Source organism: Ascaphus truei, chromosome 6 (assembly GCF_040206685.1).
Source record: "Ascaphus truei isolate aAscTru1 chromosome 6, aAscTru1.hap1, whole genome shotgun sequence".
NCBI lineage: Eukaryota > Metazoa > Chordata > Amphibia > Anura > Ascaphidae > Ascaphus > Ascaphus truei.
Window position 1 is genome coordinate 41,951,853 of NC_134488.1, and position 21,417 is coordinate 41,973,269.

Genomic DNA, 21,417 nt, shown 5'->3' on the forward strand with positions numbered 1-21,417 from the left:
TTCTCCCCCCCCACCCCTGCCTTTCTCCCCCCCCCCGCCCCTGCCTTTCTCCCCCCCCCGCCCCTGCCGTTCTCCCCCCCGCCCCTCTCCCCTCCCCGCCCCTGCCTTTCTCCCCCCCGCCCCTGCCTTTCTCCCCCCCCGCCCCTGCCTTTCTCCCCCCCCCGCTCCTGCCTTTCTTCCCCCCCGCCCCTGCCTTTCTACCCCCCCCCGCCCCTGCCTTTCTCCCCCCCCCGCTCCTGCCTTTCTTCCCCCCCGCCCCTGCCTTTCTCCCCCCCCCCCACCGCTGCCTTTCTCCCCCCCCCACCCCTGCCTTTCTCCCCTCCCCGCCCCTGCCTTTCTCCCCTCCCCGCCCCTGCCTTTCTCCCCCCCCACCCCTGCCCTTCTCCCCCCCCCACCCCTGCCCTTCTCCCCCCCCCACCCCTGCCCTTCTCCCCCCCCCGCCCCTGCCTTTCTCCCCCGCCCCTGCCTTTCTCCCCCCCGCCCCTGCCTTTCTCCCCCCCGCCCCTGCCTTTCTCCCCCACGCCCCTGCCTTTCTCCCCCCCGCCCCTGCCTTTCTTCCCCCCCCCCCCGCCCCCGACATCACTTATGTCACCAAAATATACATTGTACTGTGGTGTGTTTACAATAAACCATTTTTAAACAACATCGTATTAGATTTTCTTCCATGTTTCTTTTCAACATTATTATACATCCTTTCCACCAAATAGTCATCCTATTGTTCCCCTATTTATAAATAATACTACCTATTACGGATTTACGACCCGGCCTTTTTCACCCACCATAACTTAAAAATAAAATAATATATATAAATAAAATGAATAGAGGACACTCAGTAATCACACATACAGCTGCCTGGGCAATACCATGCGCAGGTGAGATGCACAGGCACGGTGCTCTTCACAACGGAATTTCCGTGCGTATTGTGTTAATTGTGTCCACAGCGTGGGACCTCTCTGTGTATAACTGTAACTAGTGGCAGCGGTTCTTTCTCCTACATTGCATGTCGTACGCTATTCATATTTATTTGTTAAATCTGGCTGCTATTTTATTCAAGGCTGATAGCCATTCCCTTCTTATAAACTTAAAAAAATAAATACATTTTTTTTTTGTTTATTTAAAGGGGATTTATAGAAACTTGACAACTTTCCTGGAACCTGTCGGCCTGTGCAGGGTGTCAGAGCAGGGTGTGCGCCCAGGTGATTGTGTGTGGAGGAGGTGTGACAGCCAGGAATACAGCCGGGGGGGGGAGGGGGGGAGGGGGAGGGTGTGGACAAGGTGTGACAGGCTGGAAGGGGTGAGGGAGGGGAGTGTGTGATCATTCACTAGGGCCTTGGCTTTGTTGACATGTTGCTAGGTAACCCAGGCCTCTGTTAGGCCCGAAACCCGCTCCATACCCCTGTGTGTACTTGTGTTTCACTCGGACGGGAAGTTTTTATTCCCAACGCAGGGGATTTGATCTGTCGTCGTTGGCACCGGTTGGTATGTACCCTTTCTTTAGTAGTTTGGGTCTGCAAGGCTCTAAGGCAAGTGCGGCCCACTCCAGTCCTCAAGGGCTACCAACAGGTCAGGTTTTCAGGATATCCCTGCTTCAGCACATCGTAGACTGAGCCACTGATTGAGCCCCCTGTGCTGAAACAGGGACAGATTTAGCCAGCTGTGCTGAAGCTGTGTCTGATTGAGCCCCCTGTGCTGAAGCTGGGACTGATTGAACCATCTGTGCTGAAGCTGGGACAGTTTGAGCCCCCTGTGCGTAAGCTGGGTCTGTTTGAGCCACCTGTGCTGAAGCTGGGACTGTTTGAGCCACCTGTGCTGAAGCTGGGGCTGTTTGAGCCACCTATGCTGAAGCTGGGACTGATTGAGCCCCCTGTGCTAAAGCTGAGACTGTTTGAACCATCTGTGCTGAAGCTGGGACTGATTGTCACCTGTGCTGAAGCTGAGACTAATTGAGCCCCCTGTACTGAAGCTGCAACTGCCTGAAAACATGATCCGTTGGTGGCCCTGAGGACAGGAGTTGAGCCCCCCTGCAGAAAGGGATAAGGGGGGGGGGGAGATAAGGGGGGGTGGAGATAAGGGGGAGGGGAGAAGGGGATGCATTTGGGATAAGGGACATTATTTGTTATTATAGTGGGGCTGTGAAGGTCGGGAATATTGAGGCTGACGTACAGTACTCGGCACTACTAGTGATAGCGGAATGTTTCTTTTCCCCCATCATCTCTACATCTCATTAAAGAAGGTGTCTGCTTCTCCCCGGCTCTCACATGGCAGGAATATGCTGGCACGCGCACATATAAGTGGCCGTTATTAATCTGCAGCAGACGGTGGCTGTCAGTGCCGGATTTCCTGAGGGAAACCCATTGCAATCTGTGCTTCCCCCGAACCGATAGCTCATCATAGCTCTAGAACGGCCCATACATCACCCGATTGTTTGTTTTATTTATTTATTTATACATTGTGTTACCAGGAAGTAATACATTGAGAGTTACCTCTCGTTCTCACGTATGTCCTGGGCACAGAGTTAAGACAAATAATACATGGTTACAAATACAGTTACATAAATGGTTGGCAGGCAGCCGCCATGCGCTGTATCTCTCAAACCTTCCCCATTGCACTAAGATCTGTAATACGTGGCGCTGCGCGTGCACGTGGCGCTGCGCGTGCACGTGGCGTGCACGTTTCTTTTGTATGTTGCCAGCGGTGACGGACGTGGCTCTGACGTCACAGCGTTAGGCCGCCCTGTGATTGGCTCGTGGCGTCACGTGAAAATACAGATTTCTTGTGTTTGCTCTGACCTGCCGCGCCACCGCTCACGGCCATGCGCGAGTCTCGACTGTATCAACGGCAGCCTCCCACGGCAATTATCATTGACGTGCGCCCGGTAGCGCAACAGCGCGCTCTATAATACAGACCTAACGCTGCACCTTTCAGTCTCTTTGTAGCATTCAACAGCATCGCCCTCTTAAAGCTGCAGTTCAAGCTGTCGTTTTTGTAAATGTTATTTTTTTCCCCATTCAACATGTGCATCCATTCTCCCGTAATCGATCGCTGAAGATTCTGCTCGGGGTTCACTAAATGCATCTTGGGTCCCCTTCTGCAGCACTGACAGCCAAAGTTCAGTGAGGAAAATCATGTGACCAGGCAGGCACTAGATTCAATTGGTTCACTGCTAGAGAGAGGGCAGGGCTCAAAAAGGTGATGCTGTTTCAGAAGAGGAAGGGGATGTGACTTTGTAAATGGTTGCTATAGGAACAAAAAAGCTTGTTACATTTAGAAAACATTAAAAATGTCTTTATAATTGTTTATTTTTTATTTATTTTTACATGCAACAAGTATTTTCTCATAGTACAGAACTGATTTATTAAAAAAACACACACATAGGATATTGCTTGGGCTGCAGCTTTAAACGGCAGCATCACCTCTTTCTCTAGAAATGCTCAGAACATTTGCGCTAATTTACAACTTTGGTGAACACTGTTAACATATACGGATTTGCCTCCATGTATATCCTTATTTATGTAACGCCCACAATATACTCATCTCTTTACAAAGAGACTGCACAGGAAATTATAATATAAACAAGTGCAAACAAAGGCAGACAATAGGAAAGGAAATCCTGTGCCCTGGGGAGCTTACAATCTAAGTGGTGCAGTTGGGAGACTTAGGCCCGGGCCATAGAGGGGTGGGGAGAGCGGAGGCGCGCTGACGCTGAGGCTCGCCTGCTTCAGGCAGCGCGATTGCACGGACTTGCAGGCGAGCCAGCGTGCGCGAAGGGAGCCGGGGGGAGGTGGTTGGAGGCGGGGCAGTGACGTCGCTAGGCCAATCGCCCACGACGCACTGACGTCAATGTCACGGCGCTGACGTCACGGCTGTGATTGGAGGTTTTCAGCCGACAGCGCTCTGAAAAACAGCTTGGCGCTCGGCTGAAACCTCCATCTCGTCAGCACGCCTGCGGACGCTCGCGTGAGCCCCCTCTCAAGGCATCCTCATTAAGGATGCAGGGGCTCAGCGCGGAGCGTCCGCACGCCTCAGCGCGGCCTGTCCATCTATGGACTCGGCCTTACAGAGACAAGAAGTGCCCCCCTCGCCCCCTGCAAGATTGTCACCTATTGTCAAGAGATTTCCAAGAGCCACACTTAAAAAGTTATCACCTGCTCCAAATTCTCTGAATTTTCAGGTATTAAAAATAGGACAAAAAGTGAGAAATTCCGGAGGTTTCCTGGAACTTTTTTTTTTTGCAACACGACACGAATCAGGATAACGTTGCAAACCTTGGCTGCCTATGTACAGTACAGCCTTTGTTTTTCTGTCTTGGGGGAGTGTACATGAAATGCCAGGATCACATTTGTATACACCGTGGGGGCTCAACTCCTGTCCATAGGACCACCCCTCCTCCCCAACAGGTCAGGTTTTCAGGGTATCCCAGCTTCCGCACAGGTGGCTCAATCAGTGGCTCAGTTGAAGACTGTTGAAGCAGGGATTGATTTAGCCACCTGTGTTGAAACAGGGACTGATTGAGCCACCTGTGCGGAAGCAGGGACTGACAGAGCCACCTGTGCTGAAGCAGGGATATCTTGAAAATCGGACATGGGGGGGAGCTTTAGGGCCTCATGCAGAGAGCAGCGCTATTTACAATCTCGCCATTTTCCGGAGAAAATCGCGCAAAAAACAGCTGAAAATGGCGAGGTAGGAAAAACGCGCCATTTTTTTTTTCTATTTGAAAATCTCGCCGCGCGGCTGTCGAGAAACTACATCTCGCCAGTCTGAAAAATATCCGAATTCAGAAAGGCGCGCTCGCCATCTAGCGGCTGTTTTTGGCGTGATTTTCTTCAATTTTCTCCGCCAACTAAAGTTGGCAAGAAGCAGGAGGTCGCCGGCTATAGGGAAACAAAAAAAAATGCGCGATTTTTTTTCCCCCCTTTCAGCTGCTCGAATCTCCTCATTTACAATTCTCCACATGCAGTAATGCTAAAAATAGAGGATTTCGCCCATTTCTGCATATGGAGAATAAAACTCTCCATTAAACCTACTTTTTATTCCCCTCTCCAATTTTAAAAAGCGCTGCTCTCTGCATAGGCCCCTTAGTATCACCATCTGATAAACTTTAGTATATCACCGATTTTGGTCCTTGAAAGTTGATTTTTCTTGTCATTGTAAATATTTCTGCGAAAGTATTAGGTCAGAAGCTGTAATATGAGATTTGTTTGTGATTTGTAGGATCTTGGTCAAGAAGATGTCTGCAGACGACAGGGCTTTGGAGACATTTCTGAGAGACGTGGATGAAATCGGTAAGTAATGCAGGGGTTTCATTGTGGATCATTCGTACTGAAGCTAGTACATTATGAGAATGGGTCTCATGGGCCTTAACTAGAGGCATTGTTGCATAATTTGAAAAGAAGAAAACCAGCAAAATCACTTAAAAAAAACAAACAAAAAAACCTCTGAAAACATTCACCCTACGATAGACTCCTTAACAGGTTAGGTTTTAAGGATATCCCTGCTTCAGCACAGGTGACTCAATCAGTGGCTCATTTTGTGATGGTAGCTCTTTGACTGAACCACTGATTGTCACCTGTGCTGAAGCAGGGACTGATTGAGCCACCTGTGCCGAAGCAGGGACTGATTGAGCCACCTGTGCTGAAGCTGGGATATCCTGAAAACCCGACCTGTTGGGAGAGGGGGCTGGAGTACTGAATTTGAGATCTCCAGCCCTATGGCTTTTCTTCAGCAAATAAAAAAGCAATACAAACTTCAAGGAACTACAAAAAAAATGAAAATAAAAGCATAACACATTTGGCAACCTGACCTGGGAGACGTTTCGCAGGCCATTACTCGGAATAGGGCGGGGAATATTGACTTTTTTTTTAAGCTGTTCCAAGTTCTCCCGTCTTTTACAGCCAAGATCGTTCAAGACCTGACTTCAGCAGACGCTTCTTGTCAAGCGAATGCTTTCTTTCAAGCCGACAAAAGACTTGCTCTGCTCAAGGAGACGGAAGATGTTGAAGGTTGCAGAACGAAATTGGATAGAACTGTAATCAATTCCTCTCCTAGTGGGAGCCTGCCTCACTCGGTAGGTTTTTTTTGGGGGGGAGTTTTCTTGGCTCCTTAATGAGAAATGTTCAATGGCTGTAGTATAGCCTCCCCCCCCCCCTACCCACACCCTCCAAAAATAAATGCTAGACAATTTATCAATGTAATGAGATTCCATTAAAAAAACAAAAAAAATGACAGATGTAAAGAAAATACTTTTTATTTTTATGATGCCTTCTGTATTTCTGGCTGACGGCAAAATCACTTGACCTTTGTACCCTCGACTCTTGCCCATTCCGTTCGCTACCCCACCCCAAGAAATATAAACTCTTGGGTTGGAATAAACACAGAGCTTGTTTGGGTACAAGTGGCCACAGCCTTTTTATTAAACATGAACATACACTTCCCGACCTGGTCAGCAAGTCGCCCCACCAACTGAACCCGATCCTGCTGACCGCTGCTACAGGACCCAGTGAGCACTATTGGTTTGTACCACCTGGGGTATCTTGGGCTGACCCAGGAGTGCATCTTTTGGACCCTTCCCATTCCTCACCATTAACCAACTGGGCAAAAGTGACCAGTCCTCACCCCTACAGCTGTGACAAACGTAATAACCTAGCCCACCCCCCAGCGAATCACTGCATGGCCACTCAGGCCAGGGGTCCTGCTCCCTTCCCCTAGTTTGGTCATAGCTGCCTTTACAAACAAAGAAAGGAGAATTGGAAATGCACCTGTTGATTCTATCCCCCACACTATGCAGATACAATGATAGGTGGTGTGGCCCATATTTACTAAGTGCTGCTATCCAATAACACACCTTCTGGCGCCGGAAGATACCTTTATGGTCCATTCACAGGCTGTAATCTCTTCTGGCGCCAGAAGGTGTAAATATGGGCCTTTATCTTTTGTACCGCTTTAATATGGGTTTCAAGAACCTTCAGATCCTCTTACGCCATATACAACCTCATATTGCTTGTTAATGCTAAACTGAATAAAATATCTTGATAGAATATGATTTTTTGAATCAATATACAATATCAGGGGGGGCCAAAGCCAGTCCTCAAGGGCCGCCAACAGGCCAGGTTTTCAGGGTATCCCTGCTTCAGCACAGGTGGCTCAATCAGTGGCTCAGTCAACTGCGCCACTGATTGAGCCACCTGTGCTGAAGCAGGGATGCCCTGAAAACCTGACCTGGTAGTGGCTCTTGAGGACTGGAGTTTGCTACCCCTGATCTAAATGTCTCCTTAACAACCTATGGCTGACACATAGCCCTATAACGCTGGGATTCCCTAAATGCCGGTGTCGGAACTCAGTCCGGTGCTAATCGCTATTGACTTTCATGGCAGTTCATGGGGATTGAGCTACAATACACTCATACCCCTCCCCCCCCCCCTGAAGTGTCTTTCAAATAGGGTGAAGCATTAAACCTACTTTCTTACACAAGTAATTTTCCCTTTTTGTTTTGATTCCTTCTTCCTTACCACGTCTCTCATCGCTTGTCCCAGCGCTCCGAACACAGTCAAGGTAAGAACAGCTGGCCATGGGGATTGGTTATCAGGCTCAAAACATCAAATAAAGACTGTGTGAATGTAATTAAACACATACAGTATGGTAAGAAATGTTAATGGGGCAGCCAAACCTGATATGTAAAACTCTCCAGCAATGGAGGGACACGATGTAAGGTTGGCAAATGAATGTAACACACATACCCAGAGAGGTAATACCGGTATACACATACACGCCCAGAGAGGTAACACCGCTATACACGTACACGCCCAGAGAGGTAATACCAGTATGCACATACACGCCCAGAGAGGTAATACCGGTATACACATACATACCGAGAGAGGTAATACCGGTATACACATTCACGCCCAGAGAGGTAATACCGGTATACACATACACGCCCAGAGAGGTAATACCGGTATACCATACACGCCCAGAGAGGTAATACTGGTATACCATACACGCCCAGAGAGGTAATACCGGTATACACATACAGTACACGCCCAGAGAGGTAATACCGGTATACACATACAGTACACGCCCAGAGAGGTACTACCGATATACACATACACGCTCAGTGAGGTAATACCGGTATACACATACACGCCCAGAGAGGTAATACCGGTATACACATTCACGCCCAGTGAGGTAATACCGGTATACACATACATGCCCGGTGAGGTAATACCGGTATACACATACACGCCCGGTGAGGTAATACCGGTATACACATACACGCCCAGAGAGGTAATACCTGTATACACATACACGCCCAGAGAGGTAATACCTGTATACACATACACGCCCGGTGAGGTAATACCGGTATACACATACACGCCCAGTATTACCGCTAATGTTTTACTGGACAGAGTGTCCAAATACAGGACAGTCTGGTTCAATACTGGACACCTGGCACCCCTAGATACACACATTGCAGACTGACACAGATACACTCACACACACTGATACACAGATTGCCATGGGAGATTCGTCCAAATCTGAATAAAATTTGGTGTATCTCCCGTTTAATCTGGTGAAAGTTATCCAATCATGACCTTCAGGGCCCATTTGATGCTGTTGGCAACAAGGGATTTCCCCCCGGTATGCAGCTGGCCAACTGGAGTCTGTTATCACTATTTAGTAAATCCGCGCCTTCATACAGTATTATGAAGTTTCAGCTCCGCTGCTCTGTATCCTCAGGTGGCTTCCTCTCCCATTTAGAAAAAGACGCAAAAGAACGAGCAGAAAGGCGGGAGGAGAACAGAACCCTGGCAAATGGTAATTTGGGGGAATTAGTTTGGAATGTAACTTTTTAGAATTCTTTAATATAATGGTATTTCATGAAATGAATACATTGTAATGGCCGATATTTAACTTTTCATGACACCATTACTCTTTCATTGCTATATTATTTGTGTTAAATATATTAAAAGTAATACTGTCACGTTATAAAATGTATACCCCCAATGTATAGTATTTTTAAGGATTTACTATGTACTATGCGGTTGCACGCTGAGAAAAATGTATACAGGGTTTCACGGGCCTCAATAGCTCGAAATAGGTTAATCGATCAATGAGAGAATCACCTTGCAGAATGTGGTAGATAAGTTGTGTTTGTCAAGAGAGAATTGTACAGAAAGAATTGAGTACTACATCATACCGTCATTTTAGTAGGATGTGGCTTGGAGATATAACCATTAATAATCAGCAGAGATAGCACTGAGGTTGTGCCATCAAATACAATGTCCCCAAAGCTTCATACTGCAAGGACCAAGCTCACGTGAGCAAACTGAGGCATCTCTCCAAAAATGATGCACGTTTTGTCATATTGACTCTGTGTTTACTTTGCATCAATGTATATGTAACTCCTCTACTTTTAGCTCTCAGACTTATGACTATTGCTGAGGCGGGGGGCTGAGCCTGAGCCCCTATTAATAACTTACTGGGTGACACGTGGCCTACGGTCAGACAGCGGGAGTATACGGACACGGTATACGGGTGATACAACAAGTTTACTTACTAACTTGGGTAACCTGTGACCCTCAGCAGAGGATCACTACACACAGTATGCAATATAACACAATCCCCAAAGACGCTGCATGGGTGTAAATCAGTGCCATTGGGGCGTTAGCCACCCATTCCTGGGATGTTGGCTTGTGATGGTGCCCTCAGACCGTGGCAGCTCGTTGTGTATTAACTGTTGCAGGCCTGTACTTCGTAAAGGGTGCTTCAGTACCGCTGTGCTATGTAGCCGTTGAGAGTCCCCTCCGATGGCGTTCGAACTCTCTATCACGTCCGGACTGTAAATCTCTGCTCCTGCTGTCACGTTCACACGCTGCAATCCTCCACCGAGCCTGACATGAATATGAACATGAGTATACCAACATTTTTGTCTTTGGAGCAGTTTTTCTTTCTTGTTGCATCAGTTAACGCCACACACCTGCAGAGCCACACACCTGCAGCGCCACACCCCTGGAACGCCACACCCCTGGAACGCCACACCCCTGGAACGCCACACCCCTGGAATGCCACACCCTTGGAACGCCACACCCCTCGAACCAGAGGGTCCTCCAGAGCTAAACCGCATTATTTTTTCCTCTGGGGAACAATCCGGTTTCCAAAATTCTTACCAATGTTGTTACTGGTGATAAAGCCTCCTGAAGGGTAATTGAAATGGCTGCAACTCTCTTGGCCCAATAGGAAGGTGCAACATCATTGGTTGTGGCTTCTTATTGGACGGACCATTAAATACCCAGGAAGTAACACTGGTAAATATTTTGGCAACTCGGAGCTACAATTAGTGCGGTTGAGCTTCAGAGAACCCCCGGTTCTAATACTGTAAAACATATATATGTTATTTAGGCCGCGTTGCTGCTTTAAGGTTTTACGTGTCAATCGCTTCTGCTCCTATAATACAGTATCTGCATCAAATCGTCAAATGCAAGAAAGAAGATCAACAGGTTTCATATTGATGTGTATCTCTTTGGGGACTACTAATTCAGATAAGTGGTTAACGACCTTAATGGGTTAACTGGGTGTGCTCACTCCGGTATTGCTCCATCCCTGTATGTCTTGTGACCAGTGATGTTACTGTAGGAAGTATAGAGGAAGTATAGTTCCTCTCCATGTTCTAGAAGCAGGTTCTTTAGAGTTCTGACTGTGGGTTCTCACTGTGAGTCCTGTAAAGAGGTTTATGTGTATATTCAAGTATATTAAGATGTGTCCTGTCAACGTTTGTTGTTTTTAGTTAGGAGATGTGCACTGACCTAAGTCAGCGCCAGTAGTAACGGTCCTCAATTGTTCACGCTATGGACAAGGATGCAGCTTACACTTGGTAAGGAGTTGTCAGCATAGTAACTCCGGAGTATTGTATTGTATGTCTTTATATAGCGCCAAAAGTGTACTCAGCACTTCACAAAGAATACAGCATGGGGAATTATAATAATACAATAAGCGCAGCAAACTCAGACAATAGGAAAGGAAATCCCTGACTGAAGAGCTTACAATCTTAGTGGTATAATGGTGATTAAAGAGACCGCAGGTGAGGGACTAAGTGTTGTAGATGGCAGTGCTTGGCCACAATGGGTGTTAGGAGTGACTGTGGGGGGCGTGAGTATATTTGGACCGGTCCAATCGGAAGGTCCAATCAGGCGCATTCCTGTTCATATAGGTGTGGAAAGAATATGCAATAAGGGTCGGCTTTAGGACAAGGTGAGAAAGGCGACCACCATGGGCCCCGCGCCATCTGGGTCCCCCGTGCTCCCTCCTGTCGGTGCCAGGATCCAACTCTCATCTGCCCGGAGGGGGGAGCTGTAGAAGGGAGCGCCCCCCTATCCCCTCCCCATCCCTCTCCACCCTCTCCGGTCGGAAGTTGGATCCCGGCGCCGACATTAGGTAAGTGTGTGTGCGTGTTCTCTTACATTTTCCCGAGCGGGGCACCTCCTGTAGCGTCGCAATGCCATGGCGACGTGACGTCACATGACATCATGACGCCGCCGGAGGAGGGCTGCCCTTCCAGGTATGCCCCCCCTTTTTTTTTTTACACAGAGGGGGCGTTGCTGCCAGCTAGGCCTATAGCTGGCCCTGATTAAATTGCCATTACATAATAGCAGGTTGCTAACTCAGGAACCCCACATGTGTGCCGTAATGGCCCGTAATACCCACTCAGCAAGTGATGGAGCATTATTAAACCCATGCTAGAGACTGCCACTGATGTGACCTCCCTTAGAGCTGGGTAAGGAGGGATACGGATGCACATTTTTGCTCCGCGTTATGGATTAAACGGTGTCGACGGTGAGACATATTTTTCTTGTATTCTTCCAGCCTTGAAAGACCTGGGTAACGAGGCGTTTGTTAGAGGAGATTATGAGGCTGCCGTACAGCGCTACAGCGAAGGAATGGACAAACTGAAGGACATGCCGGCCTTGTACACCAACCGCGCCCAGGTGAGACTCGCAAAGTATCCGAGGCACTGACTCGTTCAGTATGGCCAGGTCTAAGGGGAAGGCGTCTCTGAGCCCCAGGGAAATGTCGCACCTTTGCAGTCACAAAATCGGCAATAAATCCAGGAGCCGGCACTGAAATGGCTATTTTGCATTACACAGAAGTAATATATATATATATATATATATATATAATGCAAAGCAACAAACAGCACCCTGTAGTAATGAAAAATCCAGATGCTAATCCCACAGGTAAGAATAATAAAGATATTACCAGATTGCAGTCCAGCAATGAGGAGACAGCACACCAGGAATGGTATTCAAATGAGTCTGTATTGTAGAAAAATACAGGCACCACAGACAACGTTTCGGTCTGCAGAGAGCGACCTTCTTCAGGGAGATGCAATACAGAATCATTTGAATATGAGAGAGCGAGAGACTGAGATAGAGACTGAGAGAGAGAGAGAGACTGAGAGAGAGAGAGAGAGAGAGACTGAGAGAGAGAGACAGAGAGAGACTGAGAGAGAGAGAGAGACTGAGATAGAGACAGAGAGAGAGAGAGAGAGAGACTGAGAGAGAGAGAGACTGAGAGAGAGAGAGATTTTTTTAACCTTGTTCTATTTTTGAGGAATAAATGGTATACACGATGAGAGTTGTCTCTGTGTGCTCTTCTATTTTTGAGGAATAAATGGTATACACGATGAGAGTTGTCTCTGTGTGCTCTTCTATTTTTGAGAAATAAATGGTATACACGATGAGAGTTGTCTCTGTGTGCTCTTCTATTTTTGAGGAATAAATGGTATACACGATGAGAGTTGTCTCTGTGTGCTCTTCTATTTTTGAGGAATAAATGGTATACACGATGAGAGTTGTCTCTGTGTGCTCTTCTATTTTTGAGGAATAAATGGTATACACGATGAGAGTTGTCTCTGTGTGCTCTTCTATTTTTGAGGAATAAATGGTATACACGATGAGAGTTGTCTCTGTGTGCTCTTCTATTTTTAGTGAATACAGCTCAACCCCGTTATAACGCTGTGCTTTGGGTCCAAAGAATCACATCGCGATATAAGCGGATCGCGTTAGAAATACAGGTGCAGCGGCCGTTATTCGAACAAAACACGGAGTCGTTTTCGTGTGCGCTGCTGTACTCCATGCGGCATGAACGCGGCCAATCGTCCCAGGCACACGTGTTTATCGCGGTTGCTTTGTATGAATTTCATGGATTCTGTTTCGTATCCGTGGCAGAAATGAATGAATTGCAGTGTGTACGGTACTGTGCTACTGTGTCATTTTCAGGTGTTTAAAAAACAGAACTCTAAAACGCCATTTTATGCACTCACCGCGCTCGCGTCTTAAGGCGGGAATGTTGGAAGAGATCACGCTCCATGACATGGGTATTCCGAGGTATACACGGCGTGAAGTGTTCGAATAACGGCCGCTGCAGCTGTAATGTACAATTGTATGCATTGTACAATAAAGTATTTAAGACACTAATAATCGTGTTATAAAGTATTCATAATTATGAAAATGGGGAGCCACGCTTGCATCGCGTTATAAGCAGATTCGCGTTGTAACGGATCGCGTTATAACGGGGTTGAGCTATACTGTGTTTGTATATATATGTAGCAAATGTAAATATATAACGTATGCTCATTTGCATGTCTTAGGCAGGTCTGCAACCCCGCCTTTCACCATTATCACCCAGCACACAGCACTTCCACTGCAGCAAGGGATTCTGGGAAATAACATGCAAATGAGCACACAGTGCCACTTTTTGCTTCAAAAACCATTTTATACATGGTTCCCTATAGGCTTAAGCTTGCTGTATGGTCACAGCTTTGAGCACAGCCTGGGTTAAGATGCATAGCCAGAAAACCCACCCAAAGACAACTGTTTCGACCTTAATGGGTCTCATCAGTGTGGGGTTGGTTAACTGGCTATGCAATGAAGCGATAAGGATGGGGTTTACCATACTGAGTTAAGTTATGGTGAGTAAAAAAAGTGACAAAAACCTATATATATATATATATATATATATATATATATATATATATATATATATATATATATATATATACAGTATTACTATTTGTTTCCTTGTATTCTGCACTGTGCTGAAAGTGATAAATAGCATTGCAGACTTCCTGTGCACTAAAGGGGTTATTCTGCCAATGCAGACAGCTACTGTACAGTACAGTACTTTTTAACCCATTACTCAGGCACTGCCCCTGCAGATAGACAGACAGAGCACATATGTCTGCCTGTGTACAGTGATACAGCTTGCCAGATGCTGCGGGCTGTGCACACGCACTCCTACAGCTACACACCGTTTGTTTTTGCCGTTGGCGTCTCACCTGGAGACATCATATTGATTATCGGGCAGCCGCCTGTACGCTAATGATGGATGCTTTGCTCCCACACTGCACTCCCTCTGTCTCTCGCTTGTCACATGTATTTTGCTTATCCTGCCTCTTGTAATATATCGCTGTTTGTTTCTATCACTCTTTATTTGTATTACTTTATGCCCCAGCCGGAGTATAATGCTCACAATTACCAGGCCTCAAGTGTTTGCAAATAATGTATTTGTTATTGTGTAGCACGTAAAGCTGAGGCTTGGGGAGGGGGGGGGGTTGAACTTGTGTGATTGTACTTTCACTATGTGCAGAACAGGAGTTAGCGCAGGCAAAGCCCCCCTTCTCTCCTTCCTCCTTATTGGCCCTAACAAGCAGTCTTGTGGTCCTACAGTAGATCCGTTTGAACTGCTCCCACCTTTCTTGTATAGACTAATTAGATTTCACTTAAAAAAAAAATGTAATTTAGCGCCCCTGAATTAGACAATGCAGATTGCAGGTGCTTTGGTACATGCCTAAAATAAACACTAGAGACGGCAAAAGAAGGGGTGTTGAGTGGGCGAGTGCTTTCGCTGTATGGAATTTCCGATATACTTTTGCTGAGGGGAACTGCTGTGCGGAGCTCCTGGGGTTTGGTGTGTCCCGTCTCTGTATATACGCGTAATTACACTGTATTGATTCTCACTGGGAAGCTGAGCTTGGACGGCACAGAATAATGTGCCTTTTGCAGAGAGGCTTCCTTAAGTGCTGGTGCTATTAGCTGTTAAATAGCTGTTATATTTGGTAACCTCTTCATTGCAGGACCCCAGAACCCTTCACTGCTGCGCGCTTGCCTCAGGCAGCAAAATGCGTTGGCAGAAAGTACTAACACAGAACCCCCCCCCCCGGGGTGGATCATTAAAAGTGTTATGTGTAACGGAAGCCTTGCGCGTTTAATAATCATTTTTGATACTTAGCAGTGACAGCGTATGTAGCACTGTGTATATCATTTTGAATAAGCCCCTGCACCGAAGAGCTTACAATCTAATGTATGTCTAACTAGAGGTAAATGAAGACTGTGTATTGCACAAGGTCACATGAAGCCCAGCTTAGCCACTGGCAGTCTATGTACAGCGGGGGTGCGCATCTCGAGTCCTCAAGTCCCCCCCAAAAGGTAAGGTTTTAAAGATGTCCCTGCTTCAGCACAGATGGCTCAGTCTTCGACTGATTTGATCTGTATCAAATCGTCAAATGCAAGAAAGAAGATCATACAGGTCTTCGACTGAGCCACTGATTGAGCCACCTGTGCTGAAGCAGGGATATCCTGAAGACCTGTTGGTAGCCCTTGAGAACTGGAGTTGGCCACCCCTGCTGTAAACTTGGCGGCACTAAGAAATCTTTGCGTTTTAATGCTTTAATGGCATACAAAAGCAGCCCGTGCCTCTAGTTTAATATAACATATCATTTACATTTGTACGCCACAGACATGCCGTCTCTAACTCGCCGTGGCCTCATTTTTGGAGAAAGACATTCACGCACATAACGTACAACACGTACATCTTGGTTCCCGGGACGCACTACCTTACTATTCTTCTGTGCATCTGTTGTATGACAAAATCTCTTAAAGTGACTTTATTCATAAGCCCCAATATAGCCGTGTTGCCACTAAAGGATTTCCTGTCTTTTCAGGCTTACATAAAGTTGGAAAGATACGCAAACGCTGTAACAGATTGTGAGTGGGCACTTAAGGTAGGTAGATCTATTGGACCTCTCAGTACCGGGGTTTTACAAATCACAACTTCAGTGCTCAAAGTGAAATGGTCCTATCAATACGTTCGAAGTTGATGATTCGTGGAGGGGTTTGGTAACAGTAGTTTGCACAGAGTTCTATTGTAAGCAAAGATTCTATTAAATACATATGAAAATAGAATCTTTAATTCTATCTTTAATTTAATTCGAAATTGTCCCCTGTATTTCCACAATCTTGTATATAAACTGGGTTCACAGGTATGTGCTTGACTCTATGGGTCAATTATTATTCCGTAAGACCTCTTCCGGCCTGGAACATACCTTACGGCCCAATTCATGTGAATAGGCCAAAAGAGGTGTTCCATGTCTGAAGACACAGCCCATTCACCTAGATTCAAAATGTTACAGTACATATTTGTAAATAAAAGGAGGACAACGAGGAGGCCCTGAATATTGTAGAGACTAAAAAGAGAAAAACAAGTCTGAAAAAGGAAAATTCTGATTTAACTAACCACGTCGGTGAAAGGAATGAAAAGCTTCACGAGCTAGAAAAAAGGAAGAAACTATTTGAACAAGAAAAGCTAGAAGTACAGGAAGCACTTGAGCAACGCTCACCAGCAGAGCACACACTGCTGAGCAATCTGAAAGGTCTGTGCGCCTACAGGAGGCAAAAGAGAAACAGGTGAATGCCAAGGAGTAGGAGCGAATGCTGCAGGAAGAAAATCTGCAGGCTGCTAATGAAGTACAAGTGGTGCAGGAACGCTTGAGTATCCAGTGTGTCCCTGCAGAGCAGTATGAGGAACTGAAGGCTACATTGAATCAGGTGACTCGGTATGAGAGGGAGCACGAGAAGGTTGAGAAACCGAAGCAAGAGCTAAAGGAGCAGAGACGCTGCTCCATCCCCAACAGTCAGTACACCCAGGAGAAAGAAACTTGCAAAAGGCAATCAGCTGCCACCCTAGCTGTCATGGAACAGAACTACCCATGTCTGCCTTCTCTGATTCAGCCCTCCCTCCCTTGGCAGTTCTGCCTGCTAGCTGCACTTGGATGTTACTTTCCTTGCAGTTTTACTCCCAGTGCAGATGGAATGGATACATTATGTAGCCCTTTTTCCTTCCAGTCTGTCACACCCCTGGTTGCTCTGGCAACATCTCCAGTCCTCCAGTTAATGGGCTTTCCCATTCCCCCCCCCCCCTGTCCTTGCTGACAGTTAGTATAGTCTCACTTCACTTTTAGTGTGACCCTTGCCCCTCACTTCCTTTTCCACCTAAGATCACAGTGAGTACAGACCTGTCTGCATCCACCCCTGGTAAGGCCTTTCTGTCTTACCGTAGTCTAACCTCATACAAGCATTCCACATAGGGAAGCTCTCTCTACTCACACTACACCTACAAGTTACTGTTGTTTTCTACTTCTGCAATAAAGTTAAGAAAGACATTAAGGACTTGTCATGCTTTGGAAGAGGGAAGACATGAGTTAAAGCTACTGAAGCTATTCATACCTCAATACGTGACCCTAGCTTCAGAATAGTAAGACAGAGACCATGTACTAGAGGTCTACGCAGAAGCTATCACTCACAGCCTTCATGCTACAAAAGTGCAGCTTTACACAGCTATACAGCAAACAGCTTTCTGCAAAAACAAGCAGCAGTTTAAACAGCGCAGCACAGTAAAACGGATTCTATACACCTTGAATTCAACACAGAGCAGTCTCTGCAGACTGACAAACAGCAGTCTCTCACCACCACTGTACAAGCATACTGCTCCACATTGCTACACAGAGCCACCAGCCTCTATACAGCAAACAACTACAGCTTTATGCAAAGACAAGCGAGCAGCTTTACATTGCTAATAAGAGCACAGACCTTCTACAGCAAAAGCCTGCACACAGCCAGCAAACAACCTTGCACACAAGGCAGCAGCCTTGCAAACAGACAGTGCATCTTACACACAGAGCCTTGATTGCCTTCTCTGTCTTTTTGAGTCCACCCTCTGCACAGCTCCATAGTGAGGAGCCACCATCTCACCTACCCCTGCGCACGTCCCCACGGCTAGTGCCATCAAGGGCCACGCTACCGGACACCCGCCAGGACACGGGTCAGAGCAACCGGACACCTGTGAGTACAGCTACTTCGACGCTGCACGCTGCAGGACACCGCTCGGCATCATCTGAGACAGGCGCCCATCGCTGACACAGGTAAAAGACCGCACGCCACACGCACTGGCTGAAGGCCTACACACACCTACAGCATGGCAGAACTCAGAGCCTCACCAGATATCACGCAGGAGAGTGATCACTCAGACACAGAGACCGCTGCGCAACTGCAACAGGCGCAGGCAGACGCAAGGCCTAAACGGACAGTCACACTGACACAAAAGGCCCGCGAAAAATATGAGACTGACATTGAAGCGCATCGCGCTAAATTAGAGTTGGCCTGGGAAACAACCACACTGGGAATACGCAATGTTACTAGTGTTGGCAACTATGCGCAACAGCTCGAGCAGGCAATAACGCAATTAAGGACTGATCACTCACATTATCAAGAGCTGTCAGAGGCATACATTACTTACCTGACCAGGGCCAACACCAGCGAAAGCCTACAAGAAAGAGACTTACAGAGTAACATTGACCTGACACGAGACAGCCACGTGCGTACCACTATCACGGAGGCTGAGAGTAGGAGAAAGGACCTTTTGCTGGAAACCGCATCACAGCGCTCCAGCGCATCCAGACACTCATCAAGGTCAGCAAGATCAGCACAATCTCACGCGTCAAGCGCAAGCGCAAACGCCACCAAGGCGCGAGCCACCGTAGAGGCTTCATGTGCCAGGGCCGCATACGCTCAGAAAGAAGCAGTCATGAAACTAGAAAGGGCCCACTTAGAAGAGGAGGAGCAGACAGCCACTGCCACCGCCGCTGCCACCGCCGCTGCAGCCGCTGCCACCGCCGCTGCAGCCACTGCCAGCGCTGCACGGAAAAAGGCAGAGGTGGACATCAACCTAGAGGCCCTAAAACAAGAGAAGGAAGCCGCCGCCGCCATAGCCCAAGCTGAAGTCCTAGAAGCAGCCGCGAGACAGGACGGCGGGGAGCAACCGTACAAACGGATAGCCTCAGAGGATCCAGCCCAATGCACTGTAGACTACGTAAGGAGCCTCTTCAGTGTAAACACCAGCGCACCATCTCAACACGGAGGGAGTGACTCCACAGACACCGAAGACTTGCTAGGTCCACGAGGAGAAGATGCTGCTCCTTCAGTGGTACATGCTGCCTGGGATAGCCACAGCCGCAACAGTGATCCACACGCCAGCGCGCACACGGATGCACCACAACAGGCTCGCAATCCAGGTACACCCACACGGGAGAACACAGCCCCTCACACTGACCAGCAGTCATCACGCGTCCACGCCAAGGAAGAGGCGACCGCACGGACCCTCCCAGCAACTACCTCAGGACGCGACCAACATGCCAATGCCTCAGGCCTGACAGACATAGCCAAGTACATGATCCGGCGTGACCTGGTGCAAGCAGGACTCATCAGCTTCGACGACCGCCCTGAGAACTACCGGACGTGGAAGTTCACGTTCAAAGACGCAATCAACAGCTTGGACTTCTCAGCAAGGGAAGAGCTCAACCTGCTATTCAAGTTCCTGGGGAACGAATCCAGGGAGCACGCGAAGAGACTTCGGGCGGCAAACGCGAACCAACCCCAAGTAGGTCTTGACTTAGTGTGGGAAAGGCTAGAAGAGTGCTACGGTAGCCCCGAAGCAGTCGAGGATTCGCTCTTCAAAAGAGTCGACAGCTTTCCCAAGATCACAACTAAAGACTACTCGAAGTTATGAGAGCTCGGGGACCTGCTGCAAGAGCTGGAGTTTGCAAGGAAAGACCATTCCTTAACAGGTCTCAATGTCTTGGACTCAGCTCGTGGAGTGAGACCCATCTTGGAGAAGCTACTCTACAACCTCCAAGAAAGATGGATTTCACAAGGCTCCAAATATAAAAGGGAGAATCAAGTCGCCTTCCCCCCATTCTCATTCTTCTTGAGCTTCAGCCGCAAAGCGGCAAGGACAAGGAACGATCCCAGTTTCATGTTAGGTGCGCAAACCACACACAGTGCAAGCAGCCTGAGGAATGAGAGACCAGTGGCGAGACACGGTAACACTCACAGGACGGACGTGCCTCCCACGGCCCAAACTACTCCCGATCAGTCGGTCGCCGGAGACGAGGAACCGAGGGACCCAACAGGGAATGTCCCATACACAAGAAGCCACACCCACTTAACAAGTGCTTTGGGTTCAGGATGAAGTCGATAGAGGAACGCAAGAAGTTACTTGTAGAATTCAGAGTTTGCTTCAGGTGCTGCAGTTCCACGACTAACCTAGCCAGAGACTGTAAAGAAGAAATCAAATGTACAGTGTGCGAAAGTGACAAGCACGTGACATCGTTACACCCAGAGGTGCTGACACTCCACCAACTCAACAACCCATCCTCCGCAGCGGAGCATGGCGGGGAGGAAGGAGAAGGAGAGCCAACATCCGTCACATCTCAGCGCACTGAGGTTTGCGGAAAAGAAAGCGACAAAATGTCCTGCTCCAAAATATGCCTTGTCGCAGTGCATCCCCAGGGACAACCTGAGAAGGCTATTCGGATGTATGCAATCCTCGACGACCAAAGCAACAGATCATTGGCGAAGACGGAGTTCTTCAACTTGTTCAACTTACAAGAAAATGCCTCACCCTACACCCTCAGACCCTGTGCAGGATCAACTGAGTCAACAGGGAGAAGAGCAAGCGGTTACGTCATATGTTCAGTTGATAACAGAGTGAAGATAGCTCTCCCCACACTCATCGAGTGCAACCACATGGCCACAAACAGGGACGAGATTCCCACACCAGACGTGGCACGCCATTACCTGCACCTCAGAGGAATAGCCAACTACATCCTGCCGGTAGAACAAGGCGCCAAGATCTTGCTGCTCGGTAAGGACATCATGAGGGTACATAAAGTCCGTAAACAGCATAACGGAACCCACAACGCACCATATGCCCAAAGACTTGACTAGGATGGGTGATAGTGGGCAGCGCTCGCACTGACAAAGGGCACGGACAAGACTATGTTGATGCCCGCAGAACTGTGATAACAGAATGTGGACACACATCCCTCTCTGAACCGTGTCTTGGCCATCTCCAAGTGACAGAAGGGCCAAGTGAAGAGAAGAGACAAGGTCATGCCCCTGAGATCAACAAAAACATCCTCACATCAGGGGGATGTGACAATGGCCTAGAATGCTTAGTGGTTCAGACAACCAAGGATGATGAGTCGACTCCACTGAAGGAAGAAAGTAACCTCCCAAAGGTGACCGACAAAGG

General features: G+C 47.8%; 1 protein-coding gene across 2 annotated transcripts in view; it reads left to right on the forward strand.

Moving 5' to 3' along the window:
* The first annotated feature begins 1,141 nt into the window (after positions 1 to 1,141).
* The window catches only part of TTC12 (tetratricopeptide repeat domain 12), an 83,790-nt gene continuing 63,514 nt past the window's right edge, over positions 1,142 to 21,417 (forward strand). The window contains exons 1-7 of one of the 2 annotated variants that reach the window (XM_075604037.1): positions 1,142 to 1,196; positions 5,212 to 5,282; positions 5,892 to 6,064; positions 7,530 to 7,548; positions 8,731 to 8,808; positions 11,854 to 11,975; positions 15,992 to 16,051. In XM_075604037.1, the coding sequence (XP_075460152.1) occupies positions 5,228 to 5,282; positions 5,892 to 6,064; positions 7,530 to 7,548; positions 8,731 to 8,808; positions 11,854 to 11,975; positions 15,992 to 16,051 (507 nt within the window). In that variant the 5' untranslated portion in view covers positions 1,142 to 1,196; positions 5,212 to 5,227. Of the gene's footprint in view, positions 1,197 to 1,289; positions 1,480 to 5,211; positions 5,283 to 5,891; positions 6,065 to 7,529; positions 7,549 to 8,730; positions 8,809 to 11,853; positions 11,976 to 15,991; positions 16,052 to 21,417 lie in introns of those variants that run through there. The other variant, XM_075604036.1, reaches the window with a different exon arrangement.